Source organism: Crocodylus siamensis, chromosome 7 (genome assembly GCF_052110815.1).
Source record: "Crocodylus siamensis isolate JL-2025a chromosome 7, ASM5211081v1, whole genome shotgun sequence".
In the NCBI taxonomy this organism is placed as follows: Eukaryota; Metazoa; Chordata; order Crocodylia; family Crocodylidae; genus Crocodylus; species Crocodylus siamensis.
In genome coordinates this window covers 20,791,510-20,815,594 of record NC_143401.1, presented here as the reverse complement: position 1 = coordinate 20,815,594, position 24,085 = coordinate 20,791,510, and the positions used below count along the sequence as shown (strand labels likewise).

Here is a 24,085-nt window from a genome sequence, read left to right as displayed (position 1 = left end):
CACCTGCAGCCTGGGGACCGCTCCACCCACCGGCAGCTTGCCCTCCCCTCCCAGCCACCGGAGAGGCAGGGAAGTGCATGAGTGTGTGCACAACATGGGTGTTTACTTGGCCCTAAATTGAAGCTGTGTATTTAAAAACCCACCACTTCAATTTAGGGCCCCTGTTTCATCTACACATGCCCATAGTAGTCACTTTAATAGAGGATCTTTTGGATTGATATTATTTGCCATAAACAGATAACTCACTACAAATGATGAATAGAGTCACGGAAATCAAGATTTAGAATGATTGTAGCTTGTTCTGAACTATTCAGTCAGCTCTAGCAAGGCAAATGTCTGTTTTTATCACCACAGAGATGAGCAGCTACTGTGTGACACTGGCTGAGGTCCTGCAGGCAAAGGGATGTGCTCTGGAGGAACAGGACATATGGGCACTCTTACTCCTGGCCACAGAGCAGCTTCTTAAGGACCTCCCCAAAGGTATGTTGATGGTTGCCCCTTTTGTTCTTATCTGACTCACCCAACTACCTGCCTTCCTACTGCAACAGCTCTTGAAGATTCTGAGACTCTAGAGTTGCTGATGTGATTTTCCATTACAGAGACAAGGATTATTTATGGGAATGGCAGGATATTTCAAAATAAATCTTCCATTGTGAAATCTCCATCTATCTACTCTACTGGGACCGTACGATTTTTCCCAGAACCCAAATTTCTCTTTCTGCTTGGTGTCTACAGGTATATTTTCCAGAACAGGCCCCAGAGGTTCCTATTCTAAAGCTTAAATAGGTGACGTGATATAACAGGTTACAGTGTCCTGGAGGACAAGACCAGCCAAGCTTAGTTCCAGTGTGTAAAATTAACATTCCTGCATTGGCCAGGATAGGAGGAGAGACAAATATAGGTGGCTACTTATTCGGCTAAGAGGATAGTTTTCTTCTTGACAATAAAAATATAGCCTTAGAATAGTAGCGCAGGGGACAATGAAAGTGAGAAGATGGGTCTAGCATGGTGGAAGGACGAGTACTCGGTAATCAGTATTCTAAAATGAGAACTCTGTGACTGTTCATTTTAGATATCAGCCTGGTCCAATGAACCCAATGTTTTTGGAATGATGAAATCACTTGAACTTTGTGACTTTTTTAAAATAAGTACATTAACATTTTTTTTTAAAAGATGAAAACAGAGAGGCCCTAAGGAAGACCCTGAGAAGATCTGGATTCCCATCAAAATGTGTTATCATTATCAGACTTTTTCAAGATGGCATGACAGCAACTATTGTAAATAATGGCTGTAAACGGACCCCTTCACTATTAGAACTGGAGTCAAGCAAGGGTATGCGATTGCACCAACACTCTTTTCCATCTGACACAGGTATTCTGCATCTCCTTGTTAAGAGACTTCTATCTGGAGTCACTCTCCTGTATCACAGGGACAGGAATCTCTTTAACATCAGTTGGTTATTGGAAAGAGTCTGGGCTTTCATTCCTGTCCCTTTTCATCAGTATTACCTCAGCCTACTCCACCTCCTTCTTGCTTGCCACAATTTTTCCGGTAACCAGTGTAGTTGTGGGGAGGCTGTTCTTGGGACTGGGGTAGTCCTTTCTGGGGTGCTTTTGGGTTTTTACTATGGCCTTCTTGACACCTCTTTAGTCATGGTCACACCTCACTGATGGTTTCTCACCTGGCACTTTCGGGATCTTTCCTTCTCACTCTCATTTTCTGTATACCCTTGTGCCCCAGCCCTTGTCCAGGCTTCAACCTGTTCAGCCACAGACCCTGCTTTCTCTAGCTGAGACCCCCTCAGCCCAGGTCCACGGATTTGGGCCCTGGCTCTCCAGGCGTCAGCCCCAAAGTGGAAGATGTCTGCCAGGTACACTGCTCTTGGCCTCCTCCACACCTACAGCCTCTCCCAGTCCTAAACTTAAATACATAGAAGAAAACTAGAATACAAAAGCTTAACCATCTGGTTATAACCCAACTACAAGCCCCTCAGGACCATAACAACTGTCACCCCCAGAAGGAGTTACTTTAATTGCCTCCCAGCCCCAGGGTACCTCCTTTTCACTGTCAGTCATCTCTGTCCTCTGTACCTTTCCGCACTGCCTGTGGGCCTGAACTACCAGTCCCAACTAAGTGACTGAGCTGACTTGTAGCCAAGCCCTGATCCTGCCAGTCACCTGGCCACTGCCTGTGAAGGTGGGCTCAGGTGTTGCTGCTCAGCTTAATGAACTGTTTGGCTTTCTTTGCCCTGTGGCCCTCCAGCCTTGAGTCTCTGGTGAGTTGCTTGCTGTATCCCCTTGCCCCTGAGTCCCCACAGTCTGGCTCCTGTAAGGGGTCTGTTCCCTTCTCCTCTCCCTCCATTTTCTGCAGGTAACAGAGTTTGGGATCCCTGTTACAGTTACGTTCCAAGTCCAAGATATCCAACAGTTCCCTTACTGATCTTCAGTATGGTGACAATCATGTCTTGTGTGCCCGCTCAGTTGAAGAGCTCCAGGGCACTCTTGATCGCTTCTGTGAAGCACATGAAATGCTTGGACTCACCAAGCATACTTTCCCAACCTACCCTAAGCCAACCAGCTCCATATATTACAATTACAGGACAATTCTTGGAGATTGTTGAGATTTTCCCTTCCCTAGGAAGCCACCTTCCCCAAAAAGTAAGCAGACAATATTAAACACCAGTAAATTCTGCCAGTGCTGCCTTTGGACATCTCTGAAACCATATCTTTGATAATCATGACATCTGGAACAAACAAGACTTCTCATTTACCAGGCTGTTGTCATCCCTACCCTGTTCTATGGGTGTGAAACTTGGATGACATATTGGAAAGCTTTGCAACAGTACCATCAGTAATGTATTCGGGAAAATTCTCCATGTCACTTGGAAGGGCAGAAGAATGAATGCCAGTATTGCTCAAGCAAACATCACCAGCATTGAAGCCATGTCTTGTCCAACAGAGTGGGTGCTATATAAACATGTCATAAGGATGCATAACAACCAGCTCCCAAAATGGGTCCTACACTCCCAAAGCCCAATGATCATTGTTCTAGAGGTGGGCAAAATAGGAGATTCAAAGACGATTTGAAGGCCATTATGAAGAAATGTGCTATTAACATAAATATCTGGGGGACTCAAGCCCTGAATCCTTTCCAATGGCTCCATAATGTACAACAAGGCATCAGTCATTTTGAGCAAGCTTGCTTCACGATGGAGGTGAATAGCTGAGATATACAAAGGGAAAGAGCTGTGCTCTGTCATAACTAGGATCTACTCCTTCCTCCCAGTACTATATGACACACCTACAATCAAACGTGGATCTTGGATCAGCCTCCTCAGTCATCTATGGACTCACTGATGTCTTCTGCATTTACTGGAAGACTGCTGATAAAGGACCATGCATACATGCCGACATGTACATATGTATACAAGCATGCATGCGCACGTGTGCGCGCACACATACACACACACATGCTGATTTGCAGCAGGCTGTGTGTAAGTTGATTACTCCACTTCAGCTGTATGCCAGAGGGGTATTCGCACTTTTCTTAAGCTCAGAATTGACTTCAGCAGGAGCTACTGCATGCAAAGCAGTTATGAAGATGTCCACTTGCCTAAAAGCAGAGTTAGGTGCTTAAGGGCATGTCTACACTATGGCAACAGAACGCCATGGGACAACCAACCCCATGCATATCTCACTACCTGCTCCTTCTTACACACTCCAAACCCAGAAATATGTCAGTGAAGATACTCTAGGGTCAGCCTCAGTAGAAGCTCTCAAGTCTGTCAGAGACCAAGAGCTCAGGAGCAGACCTAGATCATCCTCACCAGAGCAGTACTCAGTGGATGCATCTATATGAAACATTTACTGTGGCGCTGACTGATTGGCTCTGCAGGAAACTTCTCACATCTACATATGCAATGCTGTTAGGTAGAAGTAAACTAATTAACTGCACAGGAAGATAGTGCTTGTAAATACAAATAGTGTCCTGCTGTGGAGTTTTTACTCCACAGCAGCACCTGTGTAGATACTGATGTAGCTGCCTGGATCACAAGGGTGCTTCAGTGCACAGGCTGCCTGCCAGCTAGCCCCACACTGGAACATCCCTGTGCCCCAGCCAGCTCCTCCGCAGCACGTTGAGCTGTGTCAGAGCAGCCTTAGGCTGGCAGGCTAACCACCCAGATCCCCTGCCAGCTGGGGCTGCGCCAACCCGGCTCAACATGTTGTGGTCCAGGGTGCATAGTCAAACAGACCGTCTGGGAGCTATACATTCTGGCATAATAAGCACCAGAATTTATTGCTTCATATTAATAGCGTATGTAGACACATCCAGGGTGGCCTAGGGGAGAATGAACAGGTAGGCAGGGCATGCTCAGTCATGACCCAATCAGAGAATGGTGCTGTCAAAGGTTAGACATGCCTTAACATTACCATATAAAGTGCTTTCAGATCTTTTGGGATAATTATACTTTGTACATGAAGCAGAGATGACACTAAGGCCTCGGATAAATGATTACCAGGGATCCTAGTTTTCTCTGTTTAAAAATCCCAAATTCTCTCATAAACCTTCCCCTCCACCCCAAATCCACGCTTCTGCAATTACAGTGAAATACCACTATATATATAGGTATCAACCGAAGACAATATTTTATTGATATATTTACGATTTTAAAGCAATGTGGAAGCCTGCTAGTGCTTCAGTCTTTAGAATAAAATAAATTCGAAATACCTATATATTTTGGTGTTTGATTCTGGTTTTTTTATCATGGAAAAATCAGAGCTCCCCCTGCCCCTTCATTCACCAAGACGTGGGTCCAGGTGTGGCTGTCACCCACTCTGCTTTGTGGCACCAAGCAGCCCTGATATGTCAGTGCCCTGCCCCTGCCCATGTTGTTGCTCCTCACACCCAAGCCACAGCCCTGCGCTCCCACCAGCTCAGCTAGTGCCCCTCACTCCTGACCTCCCCCCAGCCCTGCCAGAGGTGGGCCCCCGCTGCCAGGGCTATGGGACCAGCCTGCCTCCTCCCTGCTCAGTGGACACCAGCCACAGCCAGTCAGCAGTGCCTGAGCCCAGACTGCCACATGATGCTGTGGTTGGAGCACAGTGTGGAGTCCAGCTTCCCCTCCCCTGCAGGCAGCATGGGCAGAGTGGAGCTGAGTGGAGCCCATGGTGGAGAGGGAGGATATGGGCTGCCTGTTATGGGCCTTGGGGCTCCCTACCTGCTGCCCTCCCCTGTGGGGTCTCCACAGCCCAATGGGCAAGACCCAAATGGTAGGGTGGAGCAGGGCAAGGAGACTCAGTACCTGGGTCCTGGGCACTGCCCCAGCTGGGTGGCACCCACAGCCCTAGCTCCAGCTGCCAACCCTGCCCCACTCCCTCCATCACCATGGGGGACTCAATCTGCATCCCCACCCCTCCGCACATTGCCTCTGCCTTCTCCCCGCCTCTCATAAACTTACCTGCAGGCAGCTGCGGGAGCTGATCACCACTGCTGCCTGGCTATATTGGTGGCCATGTGCATGTATGCATGCACAGACATCCACATGGTGCCCCCATGTCCTACTCCCTCCCACCCCCAAGCAGACCCTTGCAGGCTGGAACTCTGCAGTTTGCAAGGAAAAACATGGGAAGCTGCAGGTTTCCCTCCTTTAAAGGAGAAAATCTGTGTTTTTCCATAGCAAACAGAAAACCCAGATCCTTGATGATCACATATTCCCAGTGAGATTTACATTGGTTTTGTATGCTAAGACAAATTACACCAGCATCAGATGTGAACAGACAAACAGCTATTCCAGGATAGCTTCAGGCAAGAGGCAACTATTCCTGCATCTCACCAGGAGATGGGAAGGAAGGAGGTAATGTTCTGCTTGTGTTTAGTAAACACCTGCTTTTTGATTGATGCACAGACAACACTAAACTGGTATAGCATGCTCTAGTAGAGTCTCTGTCTGATTCTTTCAGGGGTAATTCTCCACTGGACTGTACAAAGTTACCCAGTCATTTGTCTGCACCTTTTTAAAGCAAGGATAATGCCACTTACACTGATGTAAATGTGCCATCTGTCAAAGCCATATCTCACAAAACCCAGACATGAATATCCCTTGAGTTCCAGGGTTGTTTGGATCCAGGTTTGAGGATAATTAATTTTTGGAGATAACTCTGACACTTGGATGAAGATTAAAAAATCCTTAAATTTAGGGGGTTCGAGCCCTTGTTTCTGTTTAAAAAATGTATTAGTATCTGATAATGGCTAATATCACCAGGAAAGCAGAACTGTCTAGCAGACTGAGCACTGGACTGAGACTTGCAAGATCATGGTTCTAGCCTTAGCTCTGACAGGTCTACTGGGTGATATTGGTATTTTCATCTCTCTGTGTCCTTGTTTTTCTACCTGTCAAACAGGGAAATCCCTTTGGAATCAAAGGTAAAAGTTTGTAGGGAAGGCCTGTTTATTACTGTTGCTGTAAGATGCAGGATTAAATACAGACTTGTGTGAATTCCAGGTGACACAATCATCCATGCCACAAAGCGGCACAGCTCTTCTAATTTTAATTTTTCTCTCCAGGTCCTGGCACTGGTGGATTTTGCAAAATGTTTGGTTCTGGAGCCTCAGCAACCTCGTCTCCTAGCAAACAGAATTTGAAAATAACAACTCTGCTTTTTTGCTGCACTTTTTTTTCAGATGCTATTATCTCAGTAATTTGCCCAGGGTCGGTGTTGCTGTCAGCTGGAGGAGGTTTGTCTTTCCAAGACAATACATCTCAGTCAGAGATTGCCCTATTCTGTGCACCAGAATTGCTCCATAAAACCAAGCATGTTGGACTAACACAGGTGAGAGGGGTTTTTTGGTTTCTTTTTTCTTTTAACTGCTTGATGCAGTCTTGAAGCTTGAAAAGTAGCTTGCCACAGACTAACTGATGCTGTTCAACATACTTAACATCTAATGTCACACTCCCTTTCTGAAGAGCACTAAATAATAATAAAAAAAGGTTTATGCAGAGCCTCCTAGAATTAGAGCACATTTTGGATTCAGCTGCAACATCAAATATTGTCATCCAGGTCTACAGAAGTTTGGTGGAAATGGACTATTATTTTTACAACCCTCCCCAGTCCCCACAGGAAGTTCCCCCCAGGACCTTCACCCTTTAAGAAAAAAGGGTGGTGTGGAAAGGCACAAAGCCTCTGAATGAATGGTCCTTTCCCTAATACCTGGCCAGTGCCACAGTGCCGCAGTTGGGAGGTCAGGTCCAAGCCCTATAGAATGGCTTTATATACCAGGGAAACTCCTTAAATGGAATATTTTTGTCCTCAGCATGTGCTTTTTCTTGCATAGGTGATAGACTGGTCTGTTATCTCTAGAGCTGAAAAATGTATATTATTTCCTTCCTAATCCTTCTCTCTGCCCCATCAGGATGTGTCCCCCATTTAATAGCTATGTATATTTTTTCCAATCTAGTTTTAAGAATTCCAGTGAATGTGGTATCTATTGTCTGAGGTCACATTTTTTTTTTGTAATTACTGACATATAACTCACAATTGTTTGCATTCTCTTTTTTGATAGGTGCTGGTATATTCATTAGGAATGACCCTTTACTGGGCAGCTGATTATCAGATTCCCCCAAGCCAGGTTAGTATTAACAGTGTCTTTGTTTTCTTTTACTTTGCAACACACATCAGTAGGTTAGGAATCTGAGGTACGATCTGAACTTTTCCGAAGTCAGGGTGGAAGGTTTGTAGCCGATATTTTTGTTTGGCCCATTATGGCGCATGCAGCAAGTTACCCCAGGGGCATCAGAGGAGGCTGGGGCCAGCACTGTGTTGGCCCCAGAAGCTTTACCTGCAGGCCTCCCAGGGCTGCAGCTGCAGATCTCGAGGGGGTAAAAACAACAAAGCAAACCCCACAAAAACAGAGTAGTGCATGCTCAGGCAGTGTGCCCTTGCAGCGTGGAGAACACCAGACTGTGTGGTATGTGGTACTGCAATTCTTTTTGCAGCGCCACATAGTATACAACAGCACTTGTCTGGACACACCCTTAGAGACCCATAGCTGCCTGGGAGTTCAGATCCACATCTGAACTCTTGCCAAAGGACAGGATTATCTAGATCCAAGATTTTGTTAGTGTTTATCTCCTCCCGTCCTATGGAATACAGAACTGAACATAGCCTTAAAAGTCATCTTTTTAAAGAGTGCTTATCATAAGGCAGCAGAGGAGCAGTTCCTTTATATTAAAAATAAGACAATTAGTGTTTCATAATGAGAAAATTTACATTTGGATTATTTTTGGTGACCTATATGTATATTGAGTGTACAAAACCAAAGTGCAAGTGAAGATAACTTTTTTCAAACCATAGAGTAGATGGAAAGTATCTAAACATGCCAGTCATCCCAGCAGTTCTTTCTAAGCCAGCTCAGGGTCTCCTCAGAGATTTGTAGACACTCATATTTTATTAACTTACCCTACAAGGTATTATTCATTGCACATTTGTGAAAGAACAACTTTTAGTATATCCAAGTTTCTTCCTCTGGAGTTTTTTTAGCTCTATGTGGTCACATTGTAAACTTCATACAGATTTTAAATACTGTAACCTGCATAGAAACATAGATTTTTAAGAGCTCGCCTCTTCACCCTTGAGTGATGATCTGATCTCCAACTACCAGAGCAGCTAGAGCTCCCTATTAGAAGTCAGAAAGATCCCCATATATCCACTGATGTCACTGATCCACTGATATTAAAGAATTTTCTAAAGGGGGTGCAGCACACCACCCCTCAGACCTGGGGGATCACAGGGGCAAGGCAAGGCATGGGTGGAGCCTTTGGGTCAGTGGGGAGGAGGGTTTAAATGGTCACTGAAAGTCAAAAGTCCTTTGCAAAATCCCAGGCCTCGCTCATAATGCATTTCATAGTGAAATATGCTTCCATATCAACGTGAGGTATTGTTAAATTGTATCTCCCTTTTGGTGCAGTCCCTCCAGATGAGCAATCAGTTGCATAACCTTCTGCTGACATTGTGTGAAGATCAGCCACATAAAAGACTTTCCCCAGAATCCATTTTGGAGGCCTGCATAGAACATCAGAAGGAATCATCCTCTTCTCCAGCAGCCTTTTACATAAAGGGACTGGTCAAACTCGTGCTGGGAAGCATTACTGAGGTCAATACCATCCTTATTTTCTAGTAGTCACAATGTTTGGGCAGTCTGGGTTTCCTCTTGTATTTTTGGATCACAAGAATGAATATTTTAGAGTAGGGCAATCAATAAAACAAGTGGTTATTTGAAAAAAAAAGAAATTTGTCCGTGGATGCTGATGGATATATTTCCCCAAGGTGTTGGCTGCATTTTTTTAATAGGCTTCTACATATTTTTTTTAATATATTATGGAAGAAGGGGGTAAAATTTCCATAAGTGACTTGAGAGATTTGGCGGTCCTAGTCTTTTGTTTCCTTTTTAATAAAAAATTGAATTTAGATTCCAAAAAAATCACACAATGAAGCTGTTTTGAAGACTTTACCAAGGCCTCATTACATTTGTGGGATATAAAATATTGTATGCATTGTAAATATTGGTATCCCACTGCTCAGTATTTTCCAGGTCTCAGAACTGCAGTATTAGCAGTCCTCTGGGCTTCTGTCGACTCAAATCTTTAGCCCCGGAGCATGGTGAAAGTGAATTCTAGACAGCTTTTCAAAATTAAATACGACAACATTAACACAATTGTGCTCTAAATTAGGGGTATATTCTGCTGGCCATTTTTAGCCTAGTAGCCATATTTTAAGAATTAAGGATGGAAGATTATCCATAATTTCCAAGAGCCAGACTGCATGGGTCTATGCAAATACACACATAGAAGCCATCCTTCCTGCCATGTGCCTTCACACTGGGGAGTGACCCAAATCCATTTTTTTTGCATTCACAGGACCTTTGCCCAGATCTCACTCCCCAGATTAATGCCACAATGAGAATAGCCTCTTCAATGATCCTAATGCTTTAAATTAGCCAGTGGAAATGGCTCTCTCCAGTGGGAGAAAGCATGCTACACACTATGTAAAGCTTTCTCATTTTGCTTTTCCAAAGGAGTCATTCCTAAATCAGACACAATCTCTGTAAAAGTTTTGCATCTCCCTTACTATAGGGCTGACCCCCAACAGGCCCCATAGAGAATGAGGAGTTATAAATTGAGCTCAATTAACTATTTCCAGGATATGAAATACTTCATATCAGGGCTCAGGGGTGATCTAATGGCCACATATAAGTTTGTAAAGGGTGTCCATTAGGATCTGGGGGAACTTTTGTTCACCAGAGTGCCCAAAGGGATGACAAGGTCTAAAGGTTATAAACTCGTGCAAGACCATTTCAGGCTGGACATAAGGAAAAATTTTTTTACTGTCCAAGCCCCCAAGGTCTGGAATAGCCTGCCACTGGAGGTGGTTCAAGCACCTACTTTGAATGTCTTCAAGAGAAAATTGGACATTTATCTTGCTGGGATCCTATGACCCCAGCTGACTTCCTGCCCCCAGGAAAGGGTGCTCGACTCAGTAATCTTCTGAGGTCCCTTCCAGCCCTAATGTCTATGAAATCTATGGCAAGTTCAAAAAACATTTCTGTTTTTTAAAATTGTTTTCCCGTGCTCGTTTAGCAGCATTAGTTAATAATATGAGATGCCCTTTTCTCTACTGTTGTCCAAGACTTTATTTCCAGTTGAAATGGAAGGTATACTTTATTTAATGCACTTTAGAACAAAGTCTTGAAGTGATCAAACCATTTCAAAGTTCTGTCTTGATCTTTTTAACTGGGAGAACTGAAACAGTCACGGGTGAGCAAATAATCAGTCTATATCAAACTGAAGCCAAGGACAACTTAATCTTGAGGGTGAAGTCCACTGATCTGCCAAAACTAACTTGAAATGCAATGGATTTCTAGGTGGAACAGGCAGTTACTGAAGACAGCAGAGCTATTCAGCTTAAAAGGAGTCATGTGATAAGAAAAAGACTACACAAGAAAACATCTGAAAGCATCTCAGCTCTGCCCCCTCAGCTGAATTTTCATCAAGGTAAAAAGGCTTCTTCTTTAGACAGTTTGTCTGAGGCTCTTTTGGGAGAGGTGAACTGGTTTATTTTACATTGTACCAAATATAGTAAAACAGATTTCCCTGAATCTACACTGAAACCATTTAAAGAACATATTCTCATCTTTCTACTGTTGATTACCCCAAGATCAGTGCTGTCTGTCATTTAGTTCCACCTTTCTTCTGTAAAGTTACACATAATTGATCCCTGGACAAACTTCAAGACACAAGGAAAATTATATCTCTGCAAGTAATACCACTTAGGGTTTGTATAGACATTACACTTAAGTCAATCTAATTAAGGTTAGATTGACCTAAAGTGCCAAATTGTACACAAGTTTTGAAGCAGGTTGGGGGTGGGGGGCAGGGAAAGCCACCTGATCTAATTTAGTTCACTCAAATGTGGATCTCACACTTATATTAATGAAACTAGGGGTTAGGTCAATTCAAGTGCCAAACAGTACAGGCAGTCCTCGACTTACAATGTTTCAAGTTACAACGTTCCCCACGTACAAGGTTTATAAATAGACACCGTGTTTCAACTTTATGACATCAATTTCGACTTTACAATGCATGATCCGATGTGACGCCATGCCAGCAAACACTCTTTCTGCGTCGCCCATCTCCCTGGAGAACATCTGTCCAAACCTCCTTGGACACTTTCTCTAAGAAAGCAGACAAGACTCCAGAAAAACCTCCAGCCAAGACTTCTGAGAAGACTCCAGCCAAGAACCCTTCAAAAAGTCCAACCAAGAGCCTTTCAAGAAGTCCAGCGAAGTCACCTCAAAGAAGTCCTTCCAAATCAATATGATTGCTGTTTCCAATATAAGTACATTAATGTAGCTATATTACTCATCTATAATTGGTTGAGTACAAAATTATGGGATATTTTTGGTGAAAATAGGGTATTGGGCCTTGGTTCAGGAACCAATCCCCCATTTATAACATTGTTTCTTATGAGAAAATCGGTTCCGAGTTACAAAGTTTCAACTTAAGACCTGGTTTTCAGGAACCAATTGTGCCGTAAATCTGAGGACTGCCTGTACAGACATTTGGGGAGATTAGATTGGGCAAAATAGTGGCTGGCCTGATCTAACTTTAGTTTACCAGAAGGTGAACTATGTAGATTGGTTTAACCTGTGCCTGATCTAACTTGAATGCGTGTACTGTGCAGCCCAGATGGAACCGCGCCCCCCTCCCTTACTTAGCCCTACTAACTTAGATTGGGTTCCCCGCCTAACTCCCGGCACTGGTGAGCATGCATATATGCAGAACCTGATCTACAGTCATGCAGCTTGAAGTGAGCCATGTGACTGTAGATTAGGTCCTGGGAATGCATGTACATATTTGCAGTGCAGTTCTGGGGCTGGGAAAGCCTAGCCACTCACCCCAGGCCTGTGGCTGTGCTTTTCCCTTCCCCTCACCCCTCTGAACCTAACTATCTGATCCCCACACTCCTGGACAGATATCTCCCTCCCTCCCTACCCACCAACTCCCCCATGGACCTGCTAGCCCCCCACAGTCCCACCAACGCTCCCCCACACATGGAGCCACTGGCTGCTCCAATCATGCCAAACCCCTTTCTGGATCCCACTTTCTCCCCCTTCTCCCAATCCTAATCCCACTGAACTTTCCCCACGGATCTGCCAGCCTCTCTGATCTCACCAACTCTCCCACCCTCCCTGGAGCTCACCAATCTCCCCAATCCCTCCAAAACCCGCCTCAGACCTGCCAGTCCTCCACAGATCCCACTAACTCCTCCCCCAACTCTCCCCTGCAGCCCTGCTAGCTTGTCTATTCCAGCCTGCCCCTTCCCTCACCCCAGATTTACCCAGATTGGACTCCTGGCACTGGCAAGTCTGTATAGCTGGTATACTATTTACAGTCATGGTGCTTAAAGACACCTGCGTGCTTGTAGATCACATCCCAGGAGCCTCTGTAGATGGCCTTAAGCAGACCAGACCACCCACCTGAGAAAGGCAAGCAGGGGTTGTCTCATAGTCTTGTCTAGGTGTTCAGAACACTTGCAGCAATATGTACCAGCTCCATGGAATCAAAATAAGATATGGCTGCACGGGACCTTAGAAATTTTTTTAGTTCAAATCTCCTCAAGTCAGGATCTCTATTGAAACCAGCAGTGCCCAACCTTCTTGCCTGGTAGGCTGGATTGGCAGTGCCCAGGCCATCCGCAAGCCATATGCAGCTGGTGTTCCTGATCCAGCACCCAGGTGATCATGGTGGACACCATCTGGCTGTGCAGAGCGGGGTGGAAGGCAGGGGCAGGCCGGCCCTAATGCAGTCCCACAGGGAAAGGAGCTTGACCCAGCCCCACAGAGAGGGAACGGGGCATGGCCTAGCCCTGTAGGAAGTGGAGGATGGAGGAAAGGGAGAGTGGCCAGACCTCAGCATAGCCCCATGGGGGAATGGGGTGTGGCCCAGCCCCAATGGGAGGCCAGGGGCCTGGCCTAATCCCAACCCAGCCCCATGGGGAGGGAATGGAGCATGGCCTGGCCCTGATCCAGATATTTGTGCTAGCATAAAAGTTTACATGGAAGCAAAAACTATGAGCAAACATGGAGTAATCCTTTGTCATGCTCCAACTGCCCAGAAATGTTGCCATGACCAAAGGTAACCACAGTTAGTGATGCCTTAAATGGGAGGGCATCAGGACATTGGTTTGCTTAGTGTGAAGCAGGAATTCACTAGAGGGTAGTTCTTGGGGCACACTTGCAGGCACACTCCCTGGGAATCCCTTTGTAGGGGATTCCTGTGGCACCCTGCAAGTTGCTCAGGGTCCAGTCCATGGGGAGGGACCAAGATATGTACTCCATAGCAATCACCTGCATGGGATTTCCACAGCACTTGTATGCAAATTGGGGACCCCACAGGGCCTCCATCAACTTGGGACAGAGTACGGAGTCTTTTTCTGAGTGTAGGGCATGGCATGGTGGTTTCACTATCGCTTACCTTTTACACAATGATAAGATCACTTTTACATGAAATGGGAGACCTGGATCTTTAGACTTCCACAGCCTGAGGGAATTCAAGCCTACATCTTCCACTTCCAAGGAAAGTATCCTAATCAGCAAACTATAACACCGATTGAAGGAATCCTCTGCTCTTCTATTACAGCTAGACCACTGCGCAGAAGAGCCTTGGAGATTCATAGGGCCAGGAAAAGAGCAAGCCAGACAAAACAAGGCTCCATCGATTAATCATTATGGTAGTTCCCTAGGAAGGGAAGTCCTGGGTTTTGGTGCCTGATTGTATGACTGCTATATTTTATTGTATACAGTATGCCCCAGAATACAATATAGGCAGAATGAAGAAAAAATGATTTTTATAGGGTTATGGTTACGTAGAACAGGGACAGAATCTAATAGTCCGCTCACCCCCCTCCCTTTCCTGCTTAACTAAAGCTGAAAGCCTACGTGATGAAGACTGGCTTCCATAGTGGGAGTTTCCAAGACTGTAAAATAGGAGGAGAGAGAGCAGAAGAATCTAGCAGATAGCAAGTGTCCTAAGAAATTAGGGGTATATCAAGACCATTAAAAGAGGCAATACAATTGTTCACACCTGTGGAGTGAACAACAAAGAGCCATTTAAGTCAGCTGCCTGACTAGTAATGCTACAGATGTTTCACTGTGGATCAAGAATCAAAGCAGGGTTCTTTTATTCTGGGCAGAAAGTTGCTTAATACAACACACACCTTCCCTCTTCTCCCCCACTCCAACAAAAAAAAAAATCACCCCCAAAATCAGGGTACGTGTATATGAGAAGACACAGTATTTCTGGTTTATAGATATGGTTGTCTAATGTAAAATTCAGAAACACTGCTGGGGCAGGGACTGGATTCTTATCTCTTGTCTAGTTGTACCTTCTAGGCAATTGTCAACTAAACTGTGGAGGAAATGATTTTCACGTTAGACTTGCTGTATTTTGTCTGGCATGTCCAAAGGGGCTAACAAAAAACATTGTATCAAAGTTGGATTCCAAGCAGTAGGAGAGAGAGAGAGCTGTCAGCTCTGCCAGTGGATGGTGAATGCCTTACCCAGGTTCTCTGGGTAAAACCTTCCTCTTGGCAGTAACAGGCTGTCAAGGTCAGAATAAAGACATTCATTGCCAAAAAAAGAATGAGAACAAAAATTAGCCAAGGCCAAATAATAGCTAAGCAACCACTCAGACCTCCACGTTTTAAAGTCAAAATCCAATTTAGTAGACTGCTGTTTTGTGTTTGGATGCAGGCTCCAGGTTAATGAATTGTAGTCGGTCTGCAGAGGATTACAGACAACTTGTGGATTATAGTGACTTGAATGGGATTTCAGAGAGTACTTCTTTGATATTATCTAACCGGGCACTGAGAAGAGGTAGGTTTTAAATTATTGTTGCATCATTAATAATATTTGTAGAGCTCACACTACACTCATCTATAATGGGGCTTTGTAAGGGGCGGGCCTGCCACTCTGAGCTGGTGGGGGAAAAGTGACCCACCAGCTTCTCTGCCCTCCCCTCCGTCCTATTCCTAGTGCCACCCATCCCCCTCTCCTCTCCAATGGACTCTGACAGGCCTGTCCCCGTGGTCTCCAGAGGCACCTAATCCATTCACCTGCTACACAGATATTGCCTGCCTCTGACTCCACCAATCTGAAGCCCCCTCATCTGCCATTTGACTTGGACCCTACCTAAAGGGCTGGTCTGATATTGGTGGAGGAGGAAGGAAGCAGGAGGAGCTGTGCTCTTTAGGTGGTGCAGACTATCCTGGGCCTGCAGACCCTGCATAAGACTGTAGATGTAGACACCCAATTTAAGTGCTGTAGGGGATAGATTCCCCCGCACACTATAATGGGGTGCACCTCTAGGGGTGGTACTGTTGTCCACTGGCAGCCATGTGGCACTCATCTATCTATCCTGACCCCCTTGTCTGCCTTCTCTCCTGCCTTCCATGCCTTGATGCTATGGTTATTATGTTGTTTAGGAGCTGCCTTTAGATGAACTGAGCCAAGGATGCCTTACTTCCCTTCCTCCTTCCCCAGCTACTGTCACCTGGGTACTGCAGGGATGCCCTTTTCTCCTTCACTCTCTCTCCTTCTGTCTTTGGCTAGGGTTGCAGCCTGCCTAACTTCAGTTAGGGCCTCCAGACCCTCTGGGCCTTCCACCCTCTTCTGAGACTGTTTGGCAGAGGTAGCTGCCCACCTCCATCTTAGATTTCATAGACATTAGGGCTGGAAGGGACCTTGGAAGATCATCGAGTCTAGCCCCCTGCCAGGTCCAGCAGCACCTGGGCCAAGTAGGCAGGAGGTCTGGTCAACTGACTGGGAGGGATGGGTTAACTGGGATATAAACCATTCCTTAAGGCAGAGGAAGGGGGACTGGTTCTGGCAGCACAGAGGGATGGAGCCCTCTGGGGAGGCAAGGGTGAGTGCAAGCCCAGGGAGAGTAAGGGAAGAAGCCTCTGATGATGCAAAGGGAGCAAGTGAGTGCCCAGGAAACACCAAGACCTATTTCTGTTAACCCAGAAAGGACCCTGGGGGAATGAGTGTACCCATAGGACTGGACATAGTTTATGCTGGCCCAGGAGGGGCACAGAGGAGTGGGTGCACATCAAGAATGGTTTATGTTAACTGAAGAGATGTTTGCTTTTCTTTTTGTCTCATCACCTGCCCTTCCTAGTGTTGTCAGTAGTCAGCTGGCTGCATTTGGGACTTTGAAATAATGTGAACTGGTTTGCAGCCCAGGAGGCCTATGCTCCAGGCACACTGTGCTTTTCTGAGTGGTTCCTACCCTTGTTTGCAGCTTGCCTCCACTGCTTGGCACATGGCATTTTTTCTGGCCACTGACATCTTGGCCCCTCTGGCTGGGTCGTTAGTACTCTCCCCTCTGCAAGCTATTAAACCTTTCTCTCGGGGTACAAAAGTCTTAGCCTTAAAAGGATCCTGATGCTTTTCCTCACCTGACCCTCTCCTCTGCATAACAGGGCTAGGGTTCTCTGTTATATATGGGACTGCAGGTACAGGCCTACAAAGTACCACATGCAGGTTTGGGGCAGCTCCTACCCCTGTGGGACACATCAAAACTGATATCTGAAGCCCCAAGCAGGCTTTTAAATGCTGCCAGTGAGGAGGGAAGATTTCTTCCTCTGGGGTGCGCACAGAGCCCTGTGTCTGCCAGCCCCATGTAGGGCTGTGGGCACCATTTAAAGTACTCCCCCACTTCTCCACACAGCCCTCAGAACCTGATGCCAAGAGTCCCACATGTGTAGGGTGACGACTCATCCCTAATTGGGTAAGCAAAACAGCATTTGTCCTGGATTCACAGTATCATGCAGGGATCCAGGTTTTCCATTCCCCATGGAAAAATATGGGAAACAGCAGGTTTCCCCTTGCAGGCTGGCAGGGGCTGTTTGGGCCTGGGGGGAGCAGGATGTAGGGGGCAGCATGTGCACGTGTGTGCGTGTGCGCCTGCATGTGGCTGGGGACACAGCCAGGCAGTGTGGACTGAAGCTCCCTGCAAGTAAATCTATGTGGGGGATGGAGCATTGGGGGTGGAGGGGATAGGGGGAGATTGAAGCCCTCATGTTGAGGGAGGGGGATGGGACAGAGTTGACAGCTGGGGCTGGGCATGCTGCCCAGCTGAGGCAGGCCCATGGCCTGGGGCGGGAATGCATGGCCACCTAGCCTGGCCAGGGAATGTGATGGAGCCACATATGGTTTATCCAGGGAGTGGCAGGAGGGCTGGATCCCTGCCACTGCATGGACTCCCAGGGAGAGGGGCATGGGGCATGTACCCCCCCCAGACTTGAGTGCAGAGTGGGGGCAGATGTGGGCTGCCTGCTGCGGGCTTGGAGTGGAGAAGTGGAGGGGAGCCCCAGCCCCTGCTTCTCTGTGGAGTCCTGGGACCTGCATGGCAGAGAGTGGTGAAGGCAGCTGGCTCCATCACATGGGGATTCCCTTGTGGCAAGTGTGGGAGCTGCACATGCACCCCTGGGAGCCCCACATGATAGAGGCAGGCTAGCCTGGTTGCAGTCCTCACCCCCATGTGCAGCACTGGCCAGAGCTGCATGCTACTGCTGGCAGTGCCTGAGCTGGACATGGGCACCCTGAGTGCCCTGCTTGCTGCTGCTACCACTGAAGGGGGCTGTGTGCCATAGGGGGAAGTGTGTGGGGGGTCCCCACATCTGCTCTCCCTCCTTCATACCCACACCTTGCCCACCCAAACTCTGTGCTCCCACTGGCCCCCTGAGTGTGGGTTTCATGCTGCTGCCAGCCCCAGCCCCATGTTCTGCCCTCCCATCCAACTGCAGCTCACCCTGGCTCCCCAGCTCTGCCCTTTGCCATTTCCTTACCTGGTGTTCAGAGCAAACAGATCACCAGGGAAGCCAAGCAGGTCCCCTGGCAGCTGTAGAAATGGCAGCAGCAGCCCCACCCAGAAGCTGCATATTGGCTGGGTTGGGCTCTTCTGTGCACAAGGGTGGGAGTGAGGCACAATAGGTTATGTTGGGTATATATGTGGGCACCTCAGCCCACTCCCACAGGCAGAAGGAATGGATGGGGTACAATTATTTGGTGGGCACCTGCGGGGCAGACAAAATTGTCTGGTGAGCTGGATTCACCATTCCCATTATAACCTGACAGTTGAGAGGGCATGCTGTTAGGAGTTGGGGTGTGGTCCTTTGTGACCACCGGCCAATCAGCCCTGATTGGTGTCCTGGGGTGTTCTCACCTGTTTGCAGGCAGTGAAGGGAGCCTACAAAAGCATGCTAGGATATATGCCCGGGGAGCCCCTGGCTGGGTGCTTTCAGTAGTGCTGTAGGGTGATGTGTAGATGCACCCATAGAGAAGTAGGGCTGGAAGGGACCTCCAGAGATCATCTAGTCCAACTCCCTGCCTGAGGCAGGATTGTCCATCTCTAAACCATTCTGTATAATCCATAATTTAAACTCTACATAAAATTAGTCAACTCTGACTCAACATAGACCTAACACCATAACCTGCTACAGCCAGCATCCTGCTTCTATGAAATTTTGTTGAAATATGCTCAAGAAATTCTGGGTATAGGGCCATGACCCACTGCTACAGAGGAAGACAAGAACCCTCACAGTCCATACCAATCTGACCATGGGGTAAAATTCCTTTCTGACCCCAAATATGGTGATTGCTGTGACTCTGAGGGGAGGGGTAAGACCCTCTAGCCAGGAACCCCCTGCTTTGGTCCCAGCAGGAGCACTGGTGCACCACAGTAGTCAAAGTCCCCAACTTTGGCTGTAACCAACACCCAATGCCTTTAAGGAAGGCTTAAAACCCCCCTGACACACGTAGCAGAAAGGGGGTGGGGACAGGGATAACTCATAAAGCCCACAAGCATGGAAAATACCCACAGTAGAATATAGATATATACCTTAGATGATCCCTGGGCATGTCCAACTTCATCTTGAACATCTCTAGCGACGGTAAGTCCACAACTTTCCTAGGCGGCCTATTCCACTACCTCACTATTCTAGCAGTGAAGAAGCTTTTCCAGATATCCAATTTAAATTTACTTTTCTGCAACTTCAAGCCACTGGCTCTCTTCCTCTTCTTTGCAGCAGAGACAGAAGGTGATTTCTCTGTTCCTTATGGCAGCCCTTCATAGGGCTATTACTCCTGTTACTTCCCAAGCAGAAGGACTGATTGTAAGCTTGTTTGCTCAGTGTAGCCACTGTCACCGTTAGTGGAAACACATTATATTAGGTGAAGGTGTGGCCCTGCCAATCTATCATGCCTCTCTGCCTCTTATTTCTCACAACTTCAAGTATTCAAAGGACCTGATTTTGTAATAACACCATCTGGTGTTTGAGAAAATAAAGTGTATTATCACTCACCACAGGGGGTCTAGATCTGTCCCTGCACCATACCTCTTTCCTCCCCCTTCCCCTTCCACCACACTAGACTTACCAGCTTGATGCAGCTGTATCCAGCGTCGTAAAGTTGAAACCCCCATTGGAAGGTCAAAGAGGGTGTCAATTTATAAACGTCTTAAGTACCATTGATCATAGCTCAAAAAGTTGTAAGTCAAGGACTGCCTGTATGCTGTAGATTTCTTCGGGCTTTTTAAAAAAAGTTTCAGTTAGTGGTTGTTCTAGAACTCAGTGTTGTGTTTTTAATATTGGAATTCTGAGAGAAGCTTAACTCTGCATCCAATCTGAACTCTTATGGGGTATCTACACATGAGCTTAACTGCGGAGTTGACTAATTAACTCCATAGTAAGATGTCACCATCTACACATGCAGTGCTATTAAGCCAGAATAAACTAATTAACCCTGTCATTACTGCTCAACACAAATACTAGCCTATGGCAGAGTTATTTATTCAGCTGCAACACAAATGTGGACAGTGACCAGGGCTGGCTTGGGCATGAGGGTGCTACAATGTGGGGACTGCCTGCTGACTAGCCCTGCACTGTAGCACCCTTATGCCCCAGCCAGCCCTTCTGCAGCATGTTGAGCTAGGGTGGAGCAGCTCTGGTCAGGCAGGATGCACTGCCCCAGATCATGATAAAGCCCCAGGTGCATGTGTAAACACTGCACCTGGGAGCAATAAACTCTGGCTTGAGCTGCACCAGAGTTTATTCAGGCACACTAATTTCATGTGTAGATGTACCCTATGCAGCTGATCTTTCTCCTGTACTGGCTTTTGAGATAGCTTGGGGTGAAAATTATTTAGGCCTTATTTGAATTTGAAAAAAATCACAAAGCATTGCTGATATATGTCCTTATGTTATTTATTTGAAGGATTGGAAAAAGCTTAAGCAGAAAAGAAGGGGGCAGTATCAGATACATAGTGGGTATATCTACACATCGCTGTACAGTGAGGTTGCGATGGCACCGTGCTTTAGTACTTCTTTTTGAAAGTACTAAAGCAAGGCACAGTATGAGTGGTGCATGGTGCACTGGTAAATATTGCTGCTATGTTGCCTTAGCGGCACACTATACCTGGAGAGTGTGCCACTACAGCGACCTAGCTGGCGATCATGTATAGATGCACATGGTTGCTATTTCACTGTAGCACGTCACTATATTGCTGTAGGGTGACATAAGACACATCTTATGAGTAGGAAAGGCACAGTACCCACATATGCATGCAAATATAGGGATATACACATCAACAGTCAGTTCCCCCAATCATGATTACCTGTTGACAAGTAGTGATCACAAGGGGTATGGACACAGCTACCCTAAGGGTGCAGACCAATATATGTTTGGAGCCACTTCAAAAGAAGTATGGTTTGAAAGGGCAGAAGAATTTACCGTCTGCCATTTCCCTTCTCAAATGGCTCCAAACGTATTTGTGTCCATACCCTGAATAGATATTCAGGACATGAATGTTTGTTTGCAAAAGCTCTCTGTGAGCTATGCAGCCAGCCCTACCAGGTAGTCATTTATTATGGGCACCCAGCAAGGATGCATGACAGCACCACAGAATCAAACATTCCATATCTTTTCCTTGATGTTACTGTCAGGGTTGTCAACCCAAGGATTGTTTTTTATTGACAGTCTACAAACTTTACTGACACCCAGAACTTTTTACTGACATATGCTTTTACCGATATGTTTTCCATAATGTAAATGTAACTTTTCTGCCTGGCTCTGTGCTGCTGAGAGACTCCGGCTAGGAGGCTTGGCTTAAATTTAAGGATTTAATAACAACTGTAGTAAAAAGGTTTGGTTGGCATTAAAAAGCTTGCAGTAAAAAAAAAAATGAAACAAAAAAAAAATTCTTGGGATGGCAACCTTGCTTGACTTCAGTGACGGTTTACACTGTGCTGCCCCGTCCCCCCAGCTCCACCCTCTAACCTCATACCCTGATGGCTCTGACTACACCCTGCACCATGCTACCCCTACCCAAGCCCATTCCCCAGCCTTATACCTGCCAACCCTGCTTCACCCTATCTTGGCATGGAACCCCAAAGAAGCCTACCTATGACTCAGAAGTATCACAAGTGGGCTGGGACACAGCAGCAGCAGCATACAGCTGAGAAAATGCTTCTTGCAGGGTGTTGCATTCCCACTTGAACACAAGGTTGCATGCTTTGCTCTGTCTACTGGAACTTCAGTCAAGTTGTAGTTGCTTGGTGTTTTTGCTTACAGCTAAAGTTTTTTTTTCAGATTTTACTGAAAGACTTTTTTGCCTAATTTTTTACTGACAGTTATTAAATTCACTGACAGTTGGCAACCCTGGTTACTGTCCAATCATCTAATGCTAACCACCTGCTGCAGTTAGTATGATTTTAATACTTCCTTTTTTAGGCAGACCTCTACCAGCACAGAGGTCATGGGACCCACGCCTGAATGGTTTGAGGACACAAAGTGGCTACAAACTCTTTAATAACAGGTGAACTTAGTTTTTCTCCTTAAAAATAGCTGGTTTTTGTTACAGATTGAGGCATAGGGGATCTAGAGGATAATGCTCTTATGCAAAAACTACAGGAAGCAACTGCTACCATATGGCTGATTCAGGAATTGTTCACATGTGTGTAGATTAAACAAGTGGAGTATGTGCAGAACACTTTAAATCAGGCTGAATTCTTTTGCACCGCTTTCATAGTTTCATACTTGGTAGGGTCAGAAGGGACCTGAGCAGATCATCAAGTCTGACCTTCTCTCATTCAAGGAGTTTTAGTTTGCTGCCCTTACAGCCATGGAGTGAAGCACCGGGCTCCATGTAGCTCCGAGGCCCAGCAGGCAGCCTGACAGCAGCTTGGGAAGGCAGGCTCCATCCAAGAAAAGCAGTGAGCCTGATCTTTTTTCCCCTTACCTGGAGCCTGCCTGCCTGCCTGCCTGAGCTGTGCAGGGCCCCAGGGCTTCCCTCCCCGGCTGTGGTGCCCTCTGGGACCACCCATAACCGGGTGCCTGCAGGTGGGTGCCATCTGGGGGGGGGCCACTGCTGCTGCAGAGGGAAGCACCGGCTCCCCCGCAGCCCAAGGACCCCTCTGCCAGCTGGTAGCTCGCCCTCTCCTCCCTGCCAGAGAGGCAGGTAAGTCAGTGGGGTGTGTGAATGACATGGGGGGTTTAATCAGCCCTAAATTGAAGCGGTGTTTTTTAAAACCCACCACTTCAATTTAGGGCCCCTTTTTCATCCACACATGCCCATAGAGTCAAATTTTGCCAATTTTACTGCACCTGTTCTTAGTACAGTCTCAGATGAAACTTCTCATTACCTTCACTTGGTGAAAATGAGCTTAGATTGAAGGGATTAGTTCTGGATCATGAAGTAATCAACTGTAGACAAAGTATGGTTTAATCAAAGAAGGGCTGTGACAAGCAGTGTTTGCAGTACCTGATTTCAGCATAATTTTTTGTTTCTCCCTAGCTTCTCAGATTTACTTCCTTCATTTCTAATCTCCCCCTTGGCTCAGAAAAGACTTACAGGTAGTTTAGGGATGCCACCCAAGAAGAGTGCTAAGGGCTTGTTTATACCTGGGATTAGCATCTGTTCATTCATGGGCATAAAAAGCAACCCCAGACAGACAAGGGTAAGGCTAAGATTTGGACCACTGCAGCTAATCTATGTACAATGAGCTCCACACCTCAGTTGTGGATTGTCTATAGTAAGGGTTAGCATAATGCAGCTGTAATCAAGTGCTATTAGCCTCTGAGCATAACATAGATTAGAATTCCCTTTTAAAAATACCACCTTTCCTCTATGCTTTTCCAGAGGAGAGCCACGCGCATGATCAGAGGTCAGGAAAACAGATCTTACGATGATAGGCTGAGAGACATGGGACTCTTTAGCCTGGAAAAGCGCAGGCTCAGGGGTGATCTGATGGCCACCTATAAGTTTATCAGGGATGACCACCAGGATCTGGGGGAACGTTTGTTCACCAGAGCGCCCCAAGGGATGACTAGGTCGAACGGTCACAAACTGCTGCAAGACCGTTTCAGGCTGGACATAAGGAAGAATTTCTTTACTGTCCGAGCCCCCAAGGTCTGGAACAGCCTGCCAGCGGAGGTGGTTCAAGCGCCTACACTGAACACCTTCAAAAGTAAA

General features: G+C 46.5%; 1 protein-coding gene across 1 annotated transcript in view; it reads left to right on the top strand.

Moving 5' to 3' along the window:
* Nucleotides 1-332: 332 nt before the first annotated feature.
* Nucleotides 333-24,085, top strand: part of FRMPD2 (FERM and PDZ domain containing 2) — a 133,676-nt gene continuing 109,923 nt past the window's right edge. Inside the window, exons 1-7 of the mRNA XM_090058036.1 lie at nucleotides 333-480; nucleotides 6,682-6,830; nucleotides 7,561-7,626; nucleotides 8,965-9,150; nucleotides 10,918-11,047; nucleotides 15,307-15,429; nucleotides 22,345-22,429. Coding sequence (XP_089914162.1) covers nucleotides 333-480; nucleotides 6,682-6,830; nucleotides 7,561-7,626; nucleotides 8,965-9,150; nucleotides 10,918-11,047; nucleotides 15,307-15,429; nucleotides 22,345-22,429 — 887 coding nt within the window. The remainder of the gene's footprint in view (nucleotides 481-6,681; nucleotides 6,831-7,560; nucleotides 7,627-8,964; nucleotides 9,151-10,917; nucleotides 11,048-15,306; nucleotides 15,430-22,344; nucleotides 22,430-24,085) is intronic.